Source organism: Nannospalax galili, unplaced genomic scaffold, assembly GCF_000622305.1.
Source record: "Nannospalax galili isolate Female #2095 unplaced genomic scaffold, S.galili_v1.0 scaffold1349, whole genome shotgun sequence".
Classification (NCBI taxonomy): domain Eukaryota; kingdom Metazoa; phylum Chordata; class Mammalia; order Rodentia; family Spalacidae; genus Nannospalax; species Nannospalax galili.
Window position 1 is genome coordinate 1,020,745 of NW_008359755.1, and position 21,334 is coordinate 1,042,078.

At 45.1% G+C, this 21,334-nt stretch overlaps 1 protein-coding gene across 3 annotated transcripts; it reads left to right on the top strand.

Annotated features, from left to right (window-relative positions):
- Positions 1-1,011: 1,011 nt before the first annotated feature.
- On the top strand, positions 1,012-21,062 carry Ahsg (alpha 2-HS glycoprotein). Of its 3 annotated transcripts, none has more exons than XM_029558915.1 (8): positions 1,012-1,201; positions 8,302-8,426; positions 15,385-15,495; positions 15,829-15,913; positions 16,247-16,410; positions 17,574-17,675; positions 19,609-19,692; positions 20,359-21,062. In XM_029558915.1, the coding sequence occupies exons 1-8, from the start codon at positions 1,027-1,029 to the stop codon at positions 20,689-20,691; spliced, it is 1,179 nt and encodes a 392-aa protein (XP_029414775.1). In that variant the 5' UTR covers positions 1,012-1,026; the 3' UTR covers positions 20,692-21,062. The 3 variants fall into 3 exon arrangements, with proteins under 3 accessions (XP_029414775.1, XP_029414776.1, XP_008821870.1); XM_029558916.1 differs by lacking the exon at positions 1,012-1,201 and adding an exon at positions 5,264-5,297; XM_008823648.3 differs by lacking the exons at positions 1,012-1,201; positions 8,302-8,426 and adding an exon at positions 12,405-12,715.
- Positions 21,063-21,334: the final 272 nt, after the last annotated feature.

Genomic DNA, 21,334 nt, shown 5'->3' on the forward strand with positions numbered 1-21,334 from the left:
CTGTCCTCACTATTTCCTGTCCCTTCTGGAATGTGATGTTCCCAAACTTCTTTAGTTAAATGTCATATTATCCACTCATTTTCCAGAACATGCTGTAAATTAGCTATTATTAAAGGTAGACATTGTTTTTTAAGAGTGATCGAGTAACACAGGCACCATGTGAATAACATGCTCTTTTTCAGGGCATTTCTGTCCGTTCCCAAGCACCAGCATCTGTTACTGGGCATCACTGCCTATTCCCGTAGCTAGCTGTCTGCGCTTCAGCACTGTGCCATCTTCAAGGCATGGCTGCCTGAGCTTGGAGACTGTTGCCTTCCCCACGGGTACTTCTGCTTACCCCAGGACACCTCTATAATCACCTGGGCACCACTGCCTGCCCTTGAGGGCAGCTGCCTGACTGTAGGGACTACTTCCTCCCACAGGGGACCAAAGCCTTCCCTTGGGCACTACTCCCTGATTCTGGACACTTTTGGCTGACACTGTTTGTTCCTGGGCACCAGTATCTTCTTTAAGGTACTTTGTCCCCTCTGGGTATTGTTGCCTTCTCGTGGGCACTGTTGCCTGCCGTGAACACCACTGCTTGATCATGGGCATGGTGCCTGTACTGGGCACTTACCCTCTACAAGATATGGCTGCCTACCTCTGGATACGTTTGCCTGATGCCAGACATTGCTGTGTGCCCTGGGAACTACCAGAAAAGCAGCAATACCACCTAGGACAAGTGTAATATACATTATATTGATAAATTGTCATATGCTGTTTGAGCTCACTGAGAAACTGGCTTTGGAAACAGGGCTGCCCACCCCCGTTTCAGATCCAAGCATGTTTGCCTCAAAATGTCTTCCAAACGTCCTTGTCTGGGAATGGTCTGGCCCCCTAACTCTTTATTCCAGATGTAAAGGTGCCTACAGGGAGAGGAAGCTGGAAGTTCAGCCATAAGAAGTTCAGCTGTGGAAAGCTTATTCACGGAGAGAAGCGCAGCCAGGAACTCCAGCTGCCTGCCCGAACTTCCCCAGTCGGTTTCTGATGGATGTTGTGAGCACCCCACTTGATGATGTCATCTCTGTCTTTGCTATTTGTTCTTTCACTGGGAAATCTTACACAGGAGAAGACGTTCTGCCTGGGTCCTTTGTGTCTGTCCGGAACCTGCAGCTGACTGTTCTGGTCCCAGGGCTCCCCCAGTTGACTTCTGCTGGATGGCGTAAGTGTTTGATCTGATGCTCTACTATCTTTCTGCTGCTTGCTATTTTCTTCTTTTTCTCTTGTTTGCTATGTGCTTAATAAACTGATTTATTCAAAATGGAAAATACAGTTATCATGGCTCATTCGTCATATGGAAAAAATAAGGCAGAGGCCTAGGGAGTACAGAGAACAGCTAGCTATCTATGCTACTGTCTGATGAGGAGAGAAAGAGCAAGCCTTACAATTCACTGGACAAGAAAAACCAAAAGCCTAGTGAATAAGTGAAGTCAAATATTTGTGCAAATCAAATGGAAAGAACAAAATTTGAACTGGCTTGTCATTTACTACAAGTACTAGACATAATGGCATTCGAATAAACTTGATAGAAACAGTACTTGAAATGCAAATATATGGTAATAAGGTCAGAATTAAGGATTGTGAGATTTTTCTAGGAAAAATGCCCTTTTCTGTTCTCTCTCATCTGATCTCCACAGTCTGACTTTAGGGACTAATAAGTGCCAATACTTGCACTGCTTGCTGGGTTGCTCCCGGCTTCCTTGTGGGGAAGTCCATCATACCTACAGCATTTCACTCTTTTTCCATACCACTCTCCTCAATGGATGCCAGCAATATTCAGTTCCTCTTTGTTCCACTTGGGATTGACAGGACAGGCTATGTGCTTTGCATGTCCCAATGAGAATGAAGACAGCTAAAACACAGCATTCCACCAGGTGTAGGACACTTCTAAGTGCAGGACCCAGTGCCCATGTACAGGGCACATCCCTGGGAAGTCAGCTCTGATTGCACATGTACATTCCAAGTGGAAGCTGAGCATCCTACCAAGCATGTGGTCTTTTAAGTGCCTATTGGAGCCCCTCCCAGGGGAGATCCTAAGACGCTCTCCTCCACTTCCCTGGGCCTTGTTTCAGGGTTCCAGCACAATGTACCTACTTCTCTTCTTTGTTGAGTGCTCTGCCTCCTGAGTCCCCAGCAGCCACTCCCACCGACTGCTTACTGCTCTCATCCTGGAGACCTGCCTTACTGATTTCCTTGGATGGAAAACCAACTGTGTTCTTTTTCTTTTTTCTTTTCTTTCTTTCTTTTCTTTTTCGGTCTTTTTGAGACAGGGTCTCCCTGTAGCCCCAGCTGTCCTGGAACTCAATATGTAGGCCAGGCTGGCCTTGAACTCACAGAGAACCACCTGCCTCTGCCTCCCGAGTGCTGGGACTAAAGGTGTGTGCCACCATGCCCAGCCAACCAGCTGTGTTCTTGTGATATGACCGTCTCCCTTTCTTCCTCTGGTTCCTTTGGTTGACAGAAGTTACCAACATAAGGCCCTTTTAGGACAGCACATTGATAGAAAAATATGTATGTAGTATCTTTCACCTATCGTATTTCTTCCGAGTTTCTGGTAATATTGATGGTACATGCTAGGAATGTTGGGTGTACTTCTTGTGGAATGCTTTAAATCATCCTTTGAAGTATGCATTTCCATAGTTATTCCTTTTACAGATGAGTAAAATGAGACTCAGAAATTTAAGCAACTTGCCCAGGGTAACCAAGCCAAGGAGCCTTTGCCCTTAGCCATTAGGCTACATTGCTTCTGTACACAGGCTATGTGAAGACAAAGGTCACGTCTTCATCTTGAGCATTCTCCACGTTACCTTTGTGCTCTCAGCACTGGAGTGTGTATTAGAATGAATGATTACAATTTATTGATAGCCAACTCTGTGCCAGGCTTTCCAGTGAACATTTTGCTTATGTTATTGCATTAAATCATCAGGATATCTCTACTAGTCATTGTCCATATTTAGCTGATGAAGAAACCTAAGGCTTAGTAAAGTTTAATCTCCAGCTATGTCTCATAGCTGACATAGTGGCAGAAGTGGATTGGGTCTGCCTTGAATCCAGACAGAGGCTCAGAACTATGCTAATCTGCTCCTGAATCCCTGCCTCTCACACATCTAACCCCTCTTCATCTTACCACCTTTGCCTCCCTGCTCCTGCCTATCCTCCCACTGCCCCAGTTTCTGCCAGAATCTTCTAGGTCCTGAGGAGCAGCCTATTGCTTAATCCATCAAATAATTGAGCCTCTGGTTGCACAATCCCAGCACACACGGAAAGCTGCCCTGGTCCTGTGATCTGCACCCCCTCCATTCCAAAATTGTTTCTCCAGTGTTCTGTCCAATGCTTGAAAAAGAACACATGCAACAAATACTTCACACCTTCCTAAGTGCATTCAAGAGATCAGACAATAAAAAGAAGTGCTACCAGCCTAGAGCCTCACTTGGTTTATGATCAACGGGAGGCTCACCCCCTTACAAGTCTTTCAGTAAAGTCTGTGTTTCCCTGTTCAAAACCTAGACAATCATAGAGAATACTTGTGTTTTGACTTCACTGTGAGTCCGAGAGTCCAGATGAACTTCTAGAAAACCAGGAGAAACCCTACCATCCTGTCATAACAGTTGACCAGCTTCCACCCTGCGATTGTTGAACTGTTCGCTTCTATACACATGAGCCACAGCCACTCTGCTACATAACTGATTTGGCTGATCATAAGACGACTTATCTCACCATTTAGCTGCTGGTGTCAATCTTGCCTATTCAATCAGATGATTAGGAAGTATAAAAACAAATTCACTTCAGCAGTGACCGAAGGAAAAGGGTAATGGAGATCAGAAAGGGGAGTAGGATGTATCATGAATGTCTCTGTAGACCTAGAGCCAAACTTAGATACCAGGGATTTAGTCTGTGTAGCTGCTGAGGGGGAAAAACAACCCCAAAACCACAAAACTCTGGGCTGCCTGGTGAGGGTTTAAAATAGGATGCTCCCAGAATGATTTAACAACAGAGCACGTTGCCAGAGTGGAAGAGAGGTTCTGCATCTGAACTTCCTCAAGCAGCAACCACGTACCAGAGGGAGTTCCTGCACTTTGTGAGAGGCTGTTCTACAGCCCCTCAGTTGGTAATCATGTATGGGGCTCATTATGTGATGGGTGGGAAGCAAGTTCTAGTGATAGGAGATTGAATATGACAGAGGGGACTGCATTCCTCTGGGTTTCCGGCTGAAGGCAGGAACCACAGCCTATTCTTCCTGAGTGCAGAGAGCTCTGCAGTCACAAACAGCAGGAACAACTAGAAGCAAGGGATTACACTGTTTAGGTCTGTTTCCTTAGCACACAAAAGTTCAAGGAATAGTTTTGAAGTTAGCGAGTTTGTGTCCAGAGAATATTCTATACATGTCAGTAAATAGATGTGTAGAATCTTAACTATTAACACTGTGAAAGGACCCACTGCAACCCCAATAATTCACACAGTGGATTATTACATGCCCAAATTTAGTAAGGTGCCTCTAGTTACTTGGTGCCAGTGGCCTCAGGATAACCAAGGGTAAAGCCATGGCGCATCTGAAAATCTTCATGTCCAAACCCCAGCAAGCACATAGTAGGGATCATTAGAAGATTGTGTCACTTCTCACTTCCAATCTGTTTGAAGAGTGGAACCCACCTTAAAGATCCCAAAACAGTGATGGCAGAAGCCAGCAGGAAAGGTGGCTGTGATTCTCTGCACTGGCCAGCATTTCCCTGAAAAATACCTAACTAGAAATAGTGTAATCATTTACCTTTTGTCTGTTTTCTAAGTTTACAGTTGTGATGACTTCAATACCATCCAAGTCATCACTAAAGTCAACAGATTTTTTTCCAGAAAAACTGATTTCTAAGTATTTTCTACTCACTGAAATTATATGGGCAAACTCATCATAAAAAATTTTTGCCACTATTAACTGAACTCATTCTACTTTTATATTCCTTTAGCTTTTTTTCCAAAAGTCTATTTTTTATTGCTTAGAAAAATCATTTTGCTGACTGATCAGTGGTGTCCAGAAGCCAAATCCCCACCTTTCTTTTGACCCCATATCCTTGTGGTTTGGAATCAATAGAGAAGCAAAGTGTCTGGACTCATCTAGGCTCTCTGCCTACTTGATGTGTTGGCCTGGTCAAGTTCTAGAATCTGCCTGAGCCTCTGCTTCCTCCTTTGTAAAGGAGAGGATCAGAACTGTGCCGCTCTATTGCTTTTTACAGACAGGAGTGTACAAATGCTGGCTTCCTTTGGAGGTGAGATTGCATCCCCTGCAAGCCCACTGCTTATTTCTTTGACTCTAAACTGATTTTCTGTTTTGTGAGATAGAACATGTGATGGGTGAACCATACTGAGCAGCAGGTAATGGAAAGTCTTCTGTCAAACAAAAGATTTCCCATTATTTCTTTGGGGATCAGGTAAAGCCAGCAGCATGGATTGGGGTGTTCCTGGGCATATCTCACCAGCTCAAACAGCAGGAACAGCAGCAGCAATGAAAATGACCCTTGAAAAAGGAGAAAGACCTTTTGAGGCATGAAGCATTTTGTTGTTGCTGTTCTGGGCTTCTATCCTGCCTCTTCTAAGGCCAGGACTACAGTACAAGAGGAAGAGCCAAGAACACAGAACTTAAAGAAGCAACCCCAAAGGCAGTGCCTCCTGAAACTTGGCACCTGCACCCCTCCCTTGCCCCACTTTGTCTGAGTCCACTCTTCTCCTATATGTCTGCAAATACAGCTTTCTTTTGGCGTTTAGAAATGCGAAACCAGGCTGTGGTTATGAGGGCAAGGTCACTGTGTTTTAATATTTTTGCCTGAGGTCAGGCACATGTCCTCCAACTACAGTACAGAAGTACTGAATATAAAGGGCACTTCCAGATAACTGGGTGCTGTCTTTGGGGACAACTGGTGCTAAGTTACCTTTCCAAGAAATCTGATGGGTCCTCGGACAAGGCTAACTGACATTCTGTTGATTGATATTTTATGTTGGAGAAGTAAATCCCAGTCTGATGCCCCAAGACATGGTGATCATTCATACAGTAAGAGTATGGTGAGGCACCTCTCTGGCCATTTTGTGCGGCTGTCCGGAAGTCACAGGATCTATATTCGAGTGTGGACTTTCCCTCACAGCTGTAAATGAGGGGGCCCACTCTTCTGTAAATAAACCCCACCCTATGCTTTGTTAGCAAGCCCAATAAACTAGTTAAGATTTTTTTTTAAAAAAAAGGTAATAAGAAATAGACTTATTAAAAATCACATTTATTATTCCCCACAGGAAATTTTATGCTTAATGTATGTGATGAATTACATGCAGCAATAACTGTGTCATTTAAATAAAAATAAAAGAGTATGGCAATGCTGTACAAGAACTTACAGATCCTAGCTGATCAAATGTTGCTGAACCCAATGAGTTGAACTCCTTCAGGACAGATGGTGTCTTCTCATCTCTGTGTCCAGGCACCTAACTTCACAGATAGTAGGTGCTCAGAAGCCGTTATTTTTGGAACATATGAATGAAGATGCAGCAGGCTTACCAGAAATTAAATATCCAGCTTCACAGGGCCTTGGACCTTTAAGAACCAGAAAAGGCAGAGCCAGCTGACCCAGTGATTAAACTAACCCTGTGGCAGCTGGCCTTCTGCTGCTGCTTGTATGCATACATTTGTGCTCTGGTTTGTGAGAGGCTGGGTTTCTAGCTGTCACCTTTCATACCACCTCACTTGGTATTTACCCTAGTCTAGCTCTATCCTTCTAGACTGAGCCCCCTGTCAGGGTCACAGAGGGAGCCAATCTCTGAAAACTCAGTCTCCAAATTTATGTTAGCCTTCTCGTTCTGAGTCTCACTGGGCAACTATAAATACTGAATTCTTCCTCTCTCTCTCTCTCTCTCTCTCTCTCTCTCTCTCTCTCTCTCTCTCTTTCTCCCTGAACTAAGGATTGAACCCAGGTCTTGGACATGCTCTATCACTGAACTATATGCCTAGCTCTACTCCCTTTTCTTCCTGAGAGTTACACTAAGTTGACTAGGTTGGCACTGAACTCACTCTAGCCCAGGCTGACTTGAATCTGTGATTCTCTTGCCTCAGCCTCAGTAGGTAGGATTACAGGCTTGTGTCACTGGGCCTGGCTTAAAAACTTTGTGCAGGAATAATTCAAACACATCAGCTACCCTAGCAATGAGGCACTACCCTGATGAAGAGCCCCTGAACAGATTCAGAGGCCCTGAGGCCATTTTCTGCCATCTGGGGTCTCTGCCATCAGTAGCCCTGACTAGCACCCTGCTGCTGCTGATCTGCTTCTGCTCCTGGGACCTGGGGGCTTGCTTTCTCAACCAAAAAGACAAATCATTTTTCTTTTACTTTATGTCTATGGGTCTTTTACCTAAGTGTATGTACGTGCACCCATGTTGGGCAACGGCCATGGAGATCAGAGGAGGGTGCTTGGATCCCCTGGAACTGGAGTTACGGTTGGTTGTTAGCTGCCACATGAGTGTGTTGGGAACCAAATCTAAGTCCTCTGTAAGAACAGCCAGTGGTCTTAACCACTGAACCATCTCTCCAGCCCCTTTCTCACACACTGTATCATATGTAGTGTGAATACAGAATATTGTTGCATTACAATGATAGAAGCGTCCTGAAGAAAACCGCACAGATGAGAAGTTAAAATAATGAAGTATTAACAGTATTCAAAGAAGCTGAAGCCAGATGGGTGAAACTCATGAGTGTATGTGTTCAGCATGGGAAATTCTTTTAAAGTTTGAAACTACTATCTTTAGGCACAGTAAAATACTAGGCACCTCTCTTCAGCACCAGTCCTATGTCATTTTGGACTACATACTAAACAATCGGGTGTTTTCTTCTTCGCTATCAGTAAATGGAAATTTCTTTCTAAGAAAGATGAAAAAGCCCGTTAGAGACCATGAATGTCAGTTTCATGCCAAAGCTATTTTTTAAAATATTTATTATTTTTATTTTACATGTATGACTATATTGCCTGCACGTATGTGAGTGCACCTGTGTCGTGCAATGGCACAGAGGTCAGAAGAGGGCTTTGGATTCCCCTGGAACCGGACTTGAGGACGGTTAGTAGCCGCTATGTGGGTGCTGGAAATCGAACCGTGTCCTGTGCAAGAGCAGTTAGCGCTCTTAACCACTGAGCCATCTCTCCGGCCCCTCCAAAGTTATTTTAATATGTAACTATTGCACATACGGAGTAATTGAGATAAAGCCAAGGATATTGATAAAGTGTCTAATATGTTTTCTAGTGATTTTCATACATCTGAGATCCCACAAAAGTCACTATGGAAACAATGGTGGGAAAGGAGGGAAGAGCAAAGCTGCAGTGACACCGCACAGAAATGCCAGGCTAGAAGCTGGCCTAGCCCTTCTGGTAAGCCGGTTTACAACAGACGGTAAGAGCCTTATAAATGTCCTATTTAAGGACACCTATATCAGACTGCTGCCTACAAAGGCTCAGCAAGCATTGTGGAAGAGAGATTGGAAAGATTTTAAGAGCCAGAGGTGGTGGATGGCTACAAGGAAACAGTTTTCCAGACAGTTGGTCAGTTACTCATATGAATTCACAGCAATGGTAACAGCACGCACAAGTCCCATGCAAGCTCAAACCAGAAAAAAGATACCAGTGTAGACATAAGGAAGTGGGCAAGACGCTCCCCCCACCTAAGGAAATTGTAGCAACAGATGACTGTAACAGATGGGACTCTTGGTAGGTTAGCAGGCTCCAGTGGATGGACCTACACTGAAGGACATTTGGAGACACAAATTAGACTCTGTAGGTCTTATTATATATAATAGAGTCCATTAAATTGGGTGGGGGCAGTAAGAGGGGGTGTGGATAGGGGAAGGGATCTAAATACCATCAAATATATTGAATGAAAATTGCAAAAATTCGATTTAAAATGTCTTATATACTCCTAAGACTCTGTCTTGAAAGCCAAAGATTCACTGCAGCATTTTAAAAATTTATTTAATTTTATGCATATATATGTTTTGCCTACATGTATGTAAATGCACTTGTGCATGCAATGCTTGGAGAGGCCAGAAGAAGGCATTGGGTCTCCTGGAACTGGAGTTGTAGATGGTTGTTAGTCACCACGTAGGTGCTGAGAGCCAAACCCAGGTCCTCTGCAGGAGCAGCCAGTACTCTGAACCACTGAGCCATCTCTTTGGGCCCAGGCAGCATTTAAAAAGAATTTTTTTTTTGAGACAAGGTAACAGGTATGTAACCCAAGATGGTCTCCAACTTGTAATTCTCCTGTATCAGCCTCTCCAGTGCTGGGAATATAGGTATGTGCCATCATACTGTGTTTATTACAGCTTTTTATATGAGCATGAGTAATTGAGAACCAGCTAAATACCCAACAGAGGGGAATGGTTGAGTAAATTATGATATGGCATTCAATAGAGTAATAGACAATCATTAAGTCTACTTAATAATATGGGGCAGTATTCAAATGTAATTCTAAATGAAAGGGGAATAAGAATTGGTGCATTCAATTGATCTAAATTATATTAAAAATAAGATTTTGCATAGGAAAAAAGACAAGATGGTAATACACCTAAATATTAACACTGTATCTGCATGATAACACTGTTTATATCTGCTAGTGGGTGACTTTATATCACCCAGCATTTATTTGTTTTTTAAGAAAGATTTTATTTATGTGTTTGAATAGTTGTGTGTGTGTGTGTGTGTGTGTGTGTGCGTGTGTGTGTGTGCACCACATGCCTGCAATGCCCACAGAGGTCAGAAGAGGGGTCAGATCCATGGAACTGGAGTTACCGCTGGCTGTTAGTCATCATATGGGTGCTGGGAACCAAACCCAAGACTTCTGCAAAAGCAGCCAGGGCTTTTAACCCCTGAGCCATCTCTCCAGCCCCACTCAGTATTTATTTTTGCTACAGTAATGGGAAAGGTATTAGTCGCTCTCAACTACATGCCTTATTGTTCTAGCATCAGCTGAATATATAATCAGCTAAGTACTTCATACTGGCTGAAACACTTAATGCTTTAGAAATTATCACCAATAAAGATATAGGAACAGAGCTTCCAAAAGAAAGACTCCATGTGTAAGGCAGGAATGATGAAAGGACTTATGATCAGACAGAACTTCCTTCCCCTCTGCCTACTCTTGGATAGGGATGGCAGCAGAGACATACCTAGACACCACCCTCTGATGAGAGTAGAAGATGGAGGGTCTCCTCCCAGGAGGGCAGGGGTAGCACAAGGAGGCATCGAATTGCAGGGAGAAGCCCTTGAGTGGCAGGTGGCAGCAGAGCAGTGGAGGGGCTGTGACTTTAGGGGTGTCTTTGAAGATGAGCTTAAAGGCTGCTTCCTAAAGTTCCCTGTTCTGTGTGTGGTCAAAGCAGCTCAATTTTCCCAGACTTAGAGAAGGAGCTGAGAGAGAAGGCCTGTGGTCTAGAAAGCATCTAATAGCTTGACTAGGGTCCAGTGATCTGGGACAGCAGGGAGGACTGCCATGCTAGCGGTTAAAGTAGTAACAAGCGGCACACTGCCCACAGGTAGAGCTGCCAGGTAGATGGGCCTGAGGACTAGAGGATACAGGTTACCTGGCAGAAGATTCCAGGACAGGGCCTTGCAGCACAAGCAAAGGTACACACACCTTTCCACCTGGGATTAATGAGGCATTTGCATAAATCACCCATTTTCACCACAAGGTTTATTTCTAACCCCAGTGGGGGATGAAGCAAGGAAAGCAATGGAGCGGGACTGAGTTCCAACCCAAGTACCCGAGAAATCAGGTTATGTGAAAGTGACTATGTTAAGTTTTCACAAATAAGGACCCAGGGTCAAAAATTCAATTGAGCTGTGGAAAATAAAGTTATAATGTATATACCTGAGCTTATGACTTACAAATTTTGAGCTCACTGAACATGTTTCCAAATATTCAATAATGCACATATTTGGTGTTTTTAAAGCAAAGCATAGACTCACAAAAAGTTCACAAATCAGGCCCTAGAATAAAATTTCCATAAAGGTGATAAGAAGTTGGCTTTGCTAGATGACTGGCTAGATGTCTCTGGAGTTATGACCCCTCTCCAAGAGAACCCAGGGCCTGATTGAATAGGCCATGCCATTCCATTCTGTACAGTGTGCATGTCTGGGAGCAAATGTTCAAGCCTCTGCCCTGTCACCATTCCTTCCTACCCCAACCCAGTCCGACCCTTAAGTCAATGCCATGAGATTCCCTTCAGAAATCACCTTCTTTTCTTCCCCTTTTGGACCCAAGTGTTTTTTTCTCTCTGAAGCAATATTAAACCACAGAACAAACCCACCCACACGTGGCAATGACCTCTAAATATTTGAAGAATGTGCTGGTCTCCATGTTAGGGCTTCTTTGCTCAAGGTGAAACCAAATCCTTTTATAACATTCCCCAAGCTTGTCGCTGTCCTGCCAACCTTCCTTGGAGGTCACACTTGGGACTGTCAAAGGCCACTTAAAAGGCAATACCTGGAGTCAACACCCTGCTCTGGACACTGAGACGTGCTACCATCCTGCTAAGTCTTTCAAGAGTGTCAAGGAGATGTGTGTTCTTAGTGGCTTGTCCAGGGTTTCAGTCTGCAGTGCTGGCCTCTACCCCAGAGCTTTGTCAAATGAATGGTTCATGGGCTAGAACTCCATTCCACTGCACTTGTGCACTAGATGAAACCACAGGGCTATTGGTGTCAAAGAGTCAGTCACCCAGAAGACCTAGGTCTGTGCCTGGCTGTGCTATTCCCTGCAGGGCCTAGTAGTGAGGGCTGCAGGAAGGAGGCTAAGGAGGAGAGAAGTCCACACGACTGTGCTGGCCCTGCCATCGGAACTCCCTCTTTTCACTTCCATTCTTGAAACAAGAGGAAATACCTTCCTTCCTTCTCTGCTCCAAGAATCTTACCAAAGAGCTCAGCATCTCCATGCTGTGTATCTTTTCTACCTCTGTGGACTTTTCTATACCTCTTCCTCTAGGACTCTTCTTGGAAGAGGTCACCTTCCAACAGAAGACTTCAGCAAACTGTGTATTGTCACCCCATATGGGCCCCGTGGCATGCTCAGATGCAGGCAGATGACCCTTCTACTTCTAGCCCACTGTGTGTTGGGCTGGCTGTGTCCACTTCATCCCTCAGCTGCCTCATCCTTCTGCTGTCGTTGCCATGTTCCAAGCAGACTTTGGAGCATCTCCCCCACAGCAGCATCGACTTTGGCAGATTTCTTGGGGATCAGCGATGTCCTAACTTATTTGCTTTTCCAGAGCTAGTGTTTGCAGGGGTTATTTGGAACCAGAACAGAATTCATCCCATGCTCTTATGCAATTCCTTCTGTAGGCTCCAACAGATAAATAAAGCCCTCTGCCTCTTCATTGATCTAGCTCTCCAAGCAGAACCTTTGGGCTGGTCCTGATAGCTCCATTCATCTGCTGACCTGCCAGGGGCTTTCTGGGGCAGCCATGAAGTCCCTTGTCCTGCTCCTTTGCTTTGCTCAGCTCTGGGGCTGCCAGTCAGCCCCACATGGTCCAAGCCTGGGTTTCAGAGAACTAGCATGTGATGACCCAGAAGTAGAGCACATGGCTCTGTTGGCTGTGGAACACCTCAATCAACGCCTTCTTTGGGGATTCAGGCATATCTTGAACCAGATTGAAAAAGTCAAGGTGTGGTCTCGGGTAAGTGAGCCTGCTATTATGAATGAGCTAAAAGAATCTATGTATAGAGCCCAACCCAGTGCCCCAAAACCCCCAGCACAAATGAAACTACTGCAGAAGAAACCAATTTCTTCTCAGAAGTTCAAGAAATGGAAAGAGGAGGGGCAAGAGAGGTGACATCAGTACTGCAGTCATGAATCTCACAGACGTGCTAGATGGGGTGTGGGGCCACAGGAAGAACAAAAAAAAGGGGGGGCTTTGAAGGATACTTTACAGATTACAGGTGGAAAGTATGACTTGCTGGAAAGACTTGGGCCCAAGAGATTGGCACCTATTTGCCAAGGTATCATTTTCTGGAAATCACTTACCTTTCTTGTCTTCTACCCATCTCTGACAAAAGCATAGAGTGGCATTTGACAAGTGCCTATGTGTGCCAACCCTTTAACATAGATCACCTCCTCATTAAGCCCTCCCTTTCCCCTTCCCAGGCCTGGGTGGTAGACATGATGTCCTTGTCATACATGCATCAAGGCTCTGATGAGGTGCCATTTTTTTGTTTGTTTGTTTAAGGATCTTTCATTACTGAGCATTCAAGCTGAGACTTGAGTCTAGACCTGGGTTCTTTCCTCAATACAAGATACTCCCCTCAAAGTTATCCACATCCCAGAGCGGTCTTTGCATAATCCGATTTACTCCTCCATGCATGCACTAGACAGTAACCAAATCACCTTGGGGCTACTGGAAATAAAGAACAAGCATGGAAACATGCCTTGCTGAGCAGAGCAGAGATGTGGAGAGGTGGGAACAAGGCACCTGCTGACCGCTCGTTCTGAAACTGGGCTTTGTACTGACTAGGGGGAATTAATTCAGTAAGTTCATTTCAAGCCTTCCTTAGGCAAGGACCAATGACAGACGTTATAGGTGATATTAGGCTGAACTATAAAAATCTCCAATATTTGGCTGTTTTTGACATACAATGCTGGAAATTCTATGTGATTCAACTTAATACAAAGATGAAAAAGACCGTTTGTGTCACAGGAGACTTACGATCTAGGAGGGAAAATAAGATAAACATTAGGATGTCTAGACTGATGACTGACTTCAACATTACAAAGAGGCAACTGATTTAAAATCAGGGTTTCCATGGGTGGATTTTAAGAGCAACTGCAGCAAAGGGCATAATAGTGGTTCAGTGCAGGAAGCCTGCTGAGCTCTGGAGATAAACACCCAGTGTGCATATTGGCGGGAGAAGGCAATGGGTGAGCATTGTGCACTATGGACAGAGCTCTCAGGTTACTCTCTTCAGGAAACCCAAGTGCAGCAAGCTTCTCGTCATGGAAACACTGTCTTCAGGGAGTTACCAGGGACATTCCTGCCTGTAAAATGCAGTGCTTCTGCTTGGGAGGCGGGGTGAGGAGGGTGGGGGAGGTCCTGAGGCTTCAGGCAGAGCTGAAATGAGAGGCAAACTGTGCCAGGTTGAGCTTTTCAAGAATTTGGGGGGTTTCAGAATGTTAAAAAAAAAAAAAAGGACAAATAATCAGGTGGACAAGAACAACCTCAGAGAGTTATTATGCAAGTTTCCCAGATCACAGCTATACTAGTGATGACAGTTTCCTAGCATCAGAGACGACCAGTGTGCTGGATAGCTTTAGTGTCAACTTGACACACCTGGGTTGAGGGAGCCTCAGTTGGGGGATTGTCTCTATTGGACTAGCCTGTGGCCATGTCTGAGGGGCGTCTTCATGATGAGTGATGTGGGAGGGCCCAGCCCACTGTGGGTGGTGCCACCCCTGGGCAGGTGGGCCTGTGTTGCATAAGAAAGGCTGAGCAGGGACCAGGGGAGCAAGCCAGTAAACAGCGTTCCTCCATGGCCTGTGCTCCAGCTCCTGCCTCCAGGTTCCTGCCCTGAGTTCCTACCTTGGGCTCCCTGATGAACTGCGACCCAGGAGATGTAAGCTGAATAAACCCTTTCCTCCCCAAGTTGGTAGTGGACAGAGTATTTTGTCACAGCAATGAAGAAACAAACTAAGACAACCAGGGATGCAGTAGAGAGGACTCTATATAAATAAAGAATCAGGTGGAGCTAGAGAGATGACTCAGTGGTTAAGAGCACTGACTGCTCTTGCAGAGGACCCAGATTCGATTCCCAGCAACCACATGGCAGCTAACAACTGTCCATAACTCTAGTTCCAGAGAATCCGATGCCTTCTTCTGACCTCCATGAGCATTGCATGACACATACATGCAGGTAACACATTCACACACATAAAATAAGAATAATAAATAAAATATTTTTAAAAAGAAAGAATGAGGTGAGTGAGGAATAGAAAAACAAAGCAAAGACAGCTATTATCCCAGACCAACTAGCCTCCCTGCTTAAAGGTTGAACTTGTTCAAGAAAAAAAGTATCAACATCACTTCTAGTTTCTAAATCAAGACTGAGAATTGTGACTCCAAACCTGTCCAAGCCCACTGCCCTGTCTTCCTTGCAGTAGCATTTCAAACCCTTGCTCTGTCAACAGTGGAAAATCAGAAAAGCCAGTGCTGAGCTAGAGGGGGTTGGCACCAACAGTGGATGGCCTCTCCCCTAGCTTTCCAAAAGGGGCCCTGGGCTCAGACCCACAAGAGCTCATGGCAGGCACATGATGGATGGGTGAGGGGCTGCTGACCACCTCCTTCTGTCTCCACAGCGGCCCTTTGGAGAGGTGTATGAGTTGGAATTAGACACTCTGGAGACCACCTGTCATGCCCTGGACCCCACCCCCTTGGCAAACTGCTCTGTGAGGCTGGTGGTCGAGCACGTGAGTGGCTTTGGTTCAGCAAAGGGCAGAAGGGTTTTACCAAACTTCCCAGCAGCCTTTTTGGTGAGGCAGAGTGCAATTTCTAAAGCTGCCACTGGAATGCGCCTTCCCCGGGTCTGATTTTTATATATAAATAAAGAATCAGGTGGAGCTAGAGAGATGACTCAATGTCATTGAAAGCAGAGTATAATATTTCATTATGACCTGGGAAGGTTACTTTGGTCTGGTTACCTCTGACAGCCTGTAAAGAGAATTAGCAGGTAGGGAGGCTGGTCCTCTGGAGGGCAGTGAAGGCACCAGGACTCCCGAACCTCATGGTGGGTTTTTCTCCAGGCGGTGGAGGGAGACTGTGACTTCCACGTGCTGAAACAAGACGGCCAGTACACCGTGACGCACGCCCAGTGTCATTCCACCCCAGGTAGAGATGACGTATCTGCTCATTTTTCTCTTGTAAAGCGAGAAAGAAATCAGAATGGTTTTGAACCCAGAAGTCTCACTTCGTGCTGAGAATGACAAGTCAGGATTCCCGAGTCCTGAGATTCTAATGCCATTCTTTAAGGAGCTGTTCTCACTGGTGAAAACTGCCCCTTAACTGTGTCTCAGCCAGACTTCACACAGCCACTTGAAAGTTTAGTTGCGAAGTAGAGAAAAGGTCTGGCACACGGGAGAGCATGCTTAGTCCTTTCTAACTAAGCTAGCCTGGTGAATGCCTTGGAGAATTGCAGGCGAGACCCGTGTTCTTTCTGCCCAGACTCCGCAGAGGATGTGCGCAGTATTTGCCCAAGGTGCCCGCTGCTGGCCCCACGCAACGACACCAGTGTGATGCACACCGCCGAAGTCGCGCTGGCTGCCTTCAACGCGCAGAACAACGGGACTTATTACAAACTGGTGGAAATTTCCAGGGCTCAACGCGTGGTAAAAACTAAGACTCTTTTAGCAGATTGGGCAGTTTGGTGACTCTTGGGGAATACGTGTGGCAAGGGGGAAACAGGTATGGCCGTAGCAACCGGAAGGCAAGGACTGTGTTGTCTGCAAGGGGGGGGGCAGGAGGGTTCGTGGGGGCAGGGGGAAAAGGGGGTGGCCGAAGAACCCGGAGGGCAAGGGTGGTGTTGTTTGGAAGGGGGGGGGGGGGCAGGAGGGTTCTAGGGGTGCGAAACTCCCCAGTTCCTCAGTGCTCCCACCCCAAGCTGAGCCACACTAACATAAGTTAGCTAAAGTAGGCACAGTTTGACTTTAGTTCTATTTAAAACCAGGACTGTGTTCAGACACACTGTAAATACACTCCAGGTCCACTCCATGGGCTCCACACATTTACCACCCATCACCAAGAACATCTGCAGCAGTCTGGTAATTGACACTTACTTAAAAAGGCATCAGTCTACTTATTCAATGGCAGACATATAATGGCAGGTTCTAATCTGCCTCTTAAATCCAGGAGGTGCGGGAAGGAACTCATCTAGCTTAACAGAAGTTTAACATATTTGAATGCAAGAGCATTCTGATATTTCAGGAACCTAGCAATCTGTATTCTAGTCATGGTATACATGCAAATACCTTACTACAGGTGGTAATTCTGTGATTCCCAGAAAATTCCCATCCCCAAATAGCAGATATTTGATTACGCAAGTGTCCACGGGCTCTGAGCACAATGTCTTTCAGATTGTCATCTAGTTTATTTTTACTTGATCCTGGCGTATGAAACAGGTATGGGGTCATTTCTTAGTTTCCCAATGGAGCCTGGAATAACTCAATCCTTGAGTCCCAAGGTTGAAGGCCAGGAGATGCCAGGTTCCCATTCCTGTGTTTATAAAGTTGGCTTTCTGGCTTCCTGCTTCCTAATTGAAAATTTACCTTTGCCCTGAATGATGAACAATGAATACTTGCTCCTCCTTCGGGAAGACCCAGCTCCTACCTCTGTAGCCTAACAAGCCTCACCAACCCAGCCACACAACTGATCTATGAGAATTGTGCTCCCTAAGCAGTGCCACACTGTCGCCCTCCTTCCTTTCCCCTGGCCTCCTTTTGCCCTTTTAATCCAGGTCACCTTTCTTCATGTACATTTTCATTTTTATTACCAGTCTGTCCCAGTTTCTACCCTTGTGGAATTTGCAATAGTTGCTACAGACTGTACTGCTAAAGCAGTCACGGATCCAGGCAAATGCAACCTGCTGGCGGAAAAGGTGAGTGGGCTAGACCCTAGGACTCTTACCACCAGGCAAAGCTGGCTGTACAGCAAAGAATCTCTTTGCAGTTTGCACCTTGAGGCTATAGGAATAAAGTAAAAATTGACAGTGTAAAATATATACTCACTATGGGGCTCCCCTAGGCCAGACCTTCCTTTAGGGTGTCACCTCCCCTTTTAAGAGCAGTCATCAAATCATTACACCTACTAGAAGCACATGAAGTTTCAGGAATGACAGAAGCTGTTTCCCAATGCAACCTGGTTGTGTCTGGCTGCTAGCAATGTGAAGAACTGATTTCTTAGATGTACCTCTGATACTTGAAAACATTTGAGTCTTTGTACTTATAGGAATTTAGCTTAATGAGAGTATCAGAGATGTCTGACAAAAATGCAGCTATAAATGTTATCATACATATCAAATGGCCAAAAATAGAGAAAAGATCCCAATGTTCAACAAGAGTGTGTTGTTGAATATATATGGCACATCAGTAAGTATAAAATGATATAGGATAATGGGTGACATGAGATAAATGCTCTTAGAATGAGTGAAAGGCACAGGGCATAAGCACTATAGTCACAATGATCCCAAGTTATATTTTAAGTTATATTTAAAAATAAAGAAATGTGCCAGGTGTGGTGGCACACACCTTTAATCCCAGCACTCGGGAGGCAGAGGCAGGTGGATCCTTGTGAGTTCAAGGTCAGCCTGGTCTACATAGTGAGTTCCAGGACAGCTGGAGCTACAGGGAGACCCTGTCTCAAAAAGACCAAAAAAAAAATGTTAATAGTAGCTCTCTTCACCTCGGGAATTGTGGCTGATCATGCTCCCTCTCGTAGCATAGTTTCTGGGTTTTCTGTTATGTGTAGAATTACATGTCACATTTGTTTTGTAACCAGAAACTATAAATATTTTGAGGCAAAGTTAGGAGGTATAGATATGAGGTTTATTAAGTATAGATGTGAGTTTTATTAAGAAAAAGATAGTTTTTATTTTAATGTGTATGTGTCTATATGTGCATGTGGAGAGAGAGAAGAGAGGGAAAGAGAGGGAGAGGGAGGGGGAGAGAGAGAGAGAGAGAGAGACTCTCATTATTCAGGATATGGGAATAACATCTCAAAACAGTGTTGCCCAGAAATAATAAACTTGGAAAAGTTTTTTAAAAAGAAGAATTAAAAACAGGCCGGGTGTGGTGGCGCATGCCTTTAATCCCAGCACTCGGGATGCAGAGGCAGGCAGATCTTTGTGAGTTCGAGGCCAGCCTGGTCTACATAGTGAGTTCCAGGACAGCTGGGGCTACAGAGAGACCCTGTCTCAAAAAGACAAAAAGAAGAAGAAGAAGAAGAAGAAGAAGAAGAAGAAGAAGAAGAAGAAGAAGAAGAAGAAGAAGAAGAAGAAGAAGAAGAAGAATTAAAAGCAGGCTGGAGTGATGACTCAGAAGTTATGAGCAATGATTGCTCTTGCAGAGGACTTGGGTTCAGTTCCCAGCACCCACATGGCAGCAAACAACCATCTGTAACTTCAGTTCCAAAGAATCTGATGCTTTCTTTTGGCCTCTGTGGGCATTGCACAATGCAGGTGCACTTACATATATGCAAGCAAAACACTTTTACATATAAAATAAAAATAAATCCAAAACTTTCAAAAAGAAGAACTAAAAGGCCAGGTATGGTGGTGTACACCTTTAATCCCAGGAGCTGAGAAGCAGAAGCAGACAGATCTCTTTGTGTTTGAAGCCAGCCTAGTCTACATAGAGATTTTTAGGCCAGCCAGGGCTACATAGTGAGACCCTTGTCTCAAATGAAAAAAAAAAAAGAGCTAGATGAGTTAAATTTCTTTGCTTCAGTGTATTAATACTACTTTCAATGAAACTGGAGGAGAAATCCACATTTTAACACAAGGTACAATTCAATTCCTCTCTTTCTGGGAGCAGCAATACGGCTTCTGCAAGGCAAGGCTCGTTCACAAACTTGGTGGGGAAGAGGTTGATGTATCCTGCAAGCTGTTCCAAACCCAGGTAACTTCATGGAAATTCTTGTTTGCATCTTCAGGACACAATGAGCCCTTAACTCTTCTGCAGTGTATTAGTAGTAATAGGGTATTTGCTGTCCTGAACCTTACAGTGGGACATAACACTGGCATACGTAAAATTGTCAGCAGAGTGCAGGGTTATTTCACTCATGTCCTTCCCTCTCATGCTCTGGTGGCTACAAATAAGAATCATCCTAGTGTGTAGTTAAGCAGGCCAACTTTTTATTTGTGAAAGGTGGGAGTGGGCTTCTTAGTTACAGAGACCAATTGGGCAGATCTGCCTGACAGTTCCCAGGTACAGATGATAAAGGGTGAAGGGTCTCTGTGGGTGGGATGCTTGTACTCATGGGATTACTCATGTAAATCTATTGTGACTAAGGCAATCCTGTGAGATTGTGGGGATGCTTATAATCTTGGGATGTGCTTGTATAAATCTATTGTGACTAAGGTAATCCTATGAGACTGTGGGGCCTAATTACCTCTTCCTGTGATAGACCTCTGTAGTTCTTTCTTGCTAAATTTCTCACAAATAAAAATCACTACTGTGAGGAAATTGGGGAGGGGGTGCAACTCACACCCAGGGTGGCCTGTCTGGGAGGAGGAAGCAGTCTCACCTGAGGAAATGGTCTCCTCTCTACCTATACCCCTGCAGCCCCAGTCAGCCAGCGCCAGCACAGCAGCCACTGACACTGTTGTGGACCATGCTGCACCTGCAGCCCCTGCAGCAGCCACTGACACTGTTGTGGACCATGCTCCACCTGCAGCCCCTGCAGCCAACACTGTGGTGGCACCAGTTCCCCGAGGACCTCCGTTGCACGGAGCCCACTTCGACCTGCGCCATGTCTTCTCACCTGTGGCCTCAGTGGAGTCAGCCTCAGGAGAAGCCTTCAAACTGCACCAGCCGGCCCAGCCTAGTGTTCCCGGGGCTGCTGGTGCTGCAGTGGTGCGCCTGTGCCCAGGGAGGGTCAGATACTTCAAGATCTAGGGTAGACACAGCTGGGTGAGAAGTTTTGGCACAGAGGACAGAGTCACTATTGTGTCCAGGTCTGGACATGGGGACGCCTTGTCCAAAGCAAATGCCACATCATGGCTTTCATTCCAGTACCTCTCTGTTCCTCAGAGAGTAGGAGCAGAGATGACAGTTATATTTGATGGATGGCACAAACCAGACATCACTGCCATTGTTTTGATGACAAACCACTGCTTTTGTTTTTCTACCTTCTGGCTAATGTCATTCAAAACAGCTAGAATTGTGACTTTGAAAGGTGCTCTTGCCAAGATTGTATCTGCCTGTGAATAAAAGTACCTGAGGGCTTTTCTGTAAAAAGAAGGTTCTAGGCCAAAATGTGGTCATGATCTTTGCCTACTTTATCTCAGTTTGCTTGTGTATGTGGTTTCTCATTTCACCAAGTGCACCAATGTTCACCAGCAAAGTCTACCTAGGGATAGAAACATAAGAGAACACAAATCTGCTGGGTTGTGACATGTAGGGAAGTGTGAGACTGGGATGTGCTTGAAGCTCGTAGGAGATGACCATTTCCTCATGAGAAAACAAATATTTCATGCATGAAGGAAAGAAAATATTTTAAAGGAGGGCCAAGTGCCTAGATTTGTAAAGACAGATCAAC

Coding starts and splice junctions, on each gene's coding strand:
- Ahsg (XM_029558915.1), top strand. CDS start 1,027: ATGGATGTTGTGAGCACCCCACTTGATGATGTCATCTCTGTCTTTGCT. Junction 1,202..8,301: donor GTTGACTTCTGCTGGATGGC/GTAAGTGTTTGA, acceptor TATGTTTTCTAG/TGATTTTCATACATCTGAGA. Junction 15,914..16,246: donor CCAGTGTCATTCCACCCCAG/GTAGAGATGACG, acceptor CTTTCTGCCCAG/ACTCCGCAGAGGATGTGCGC.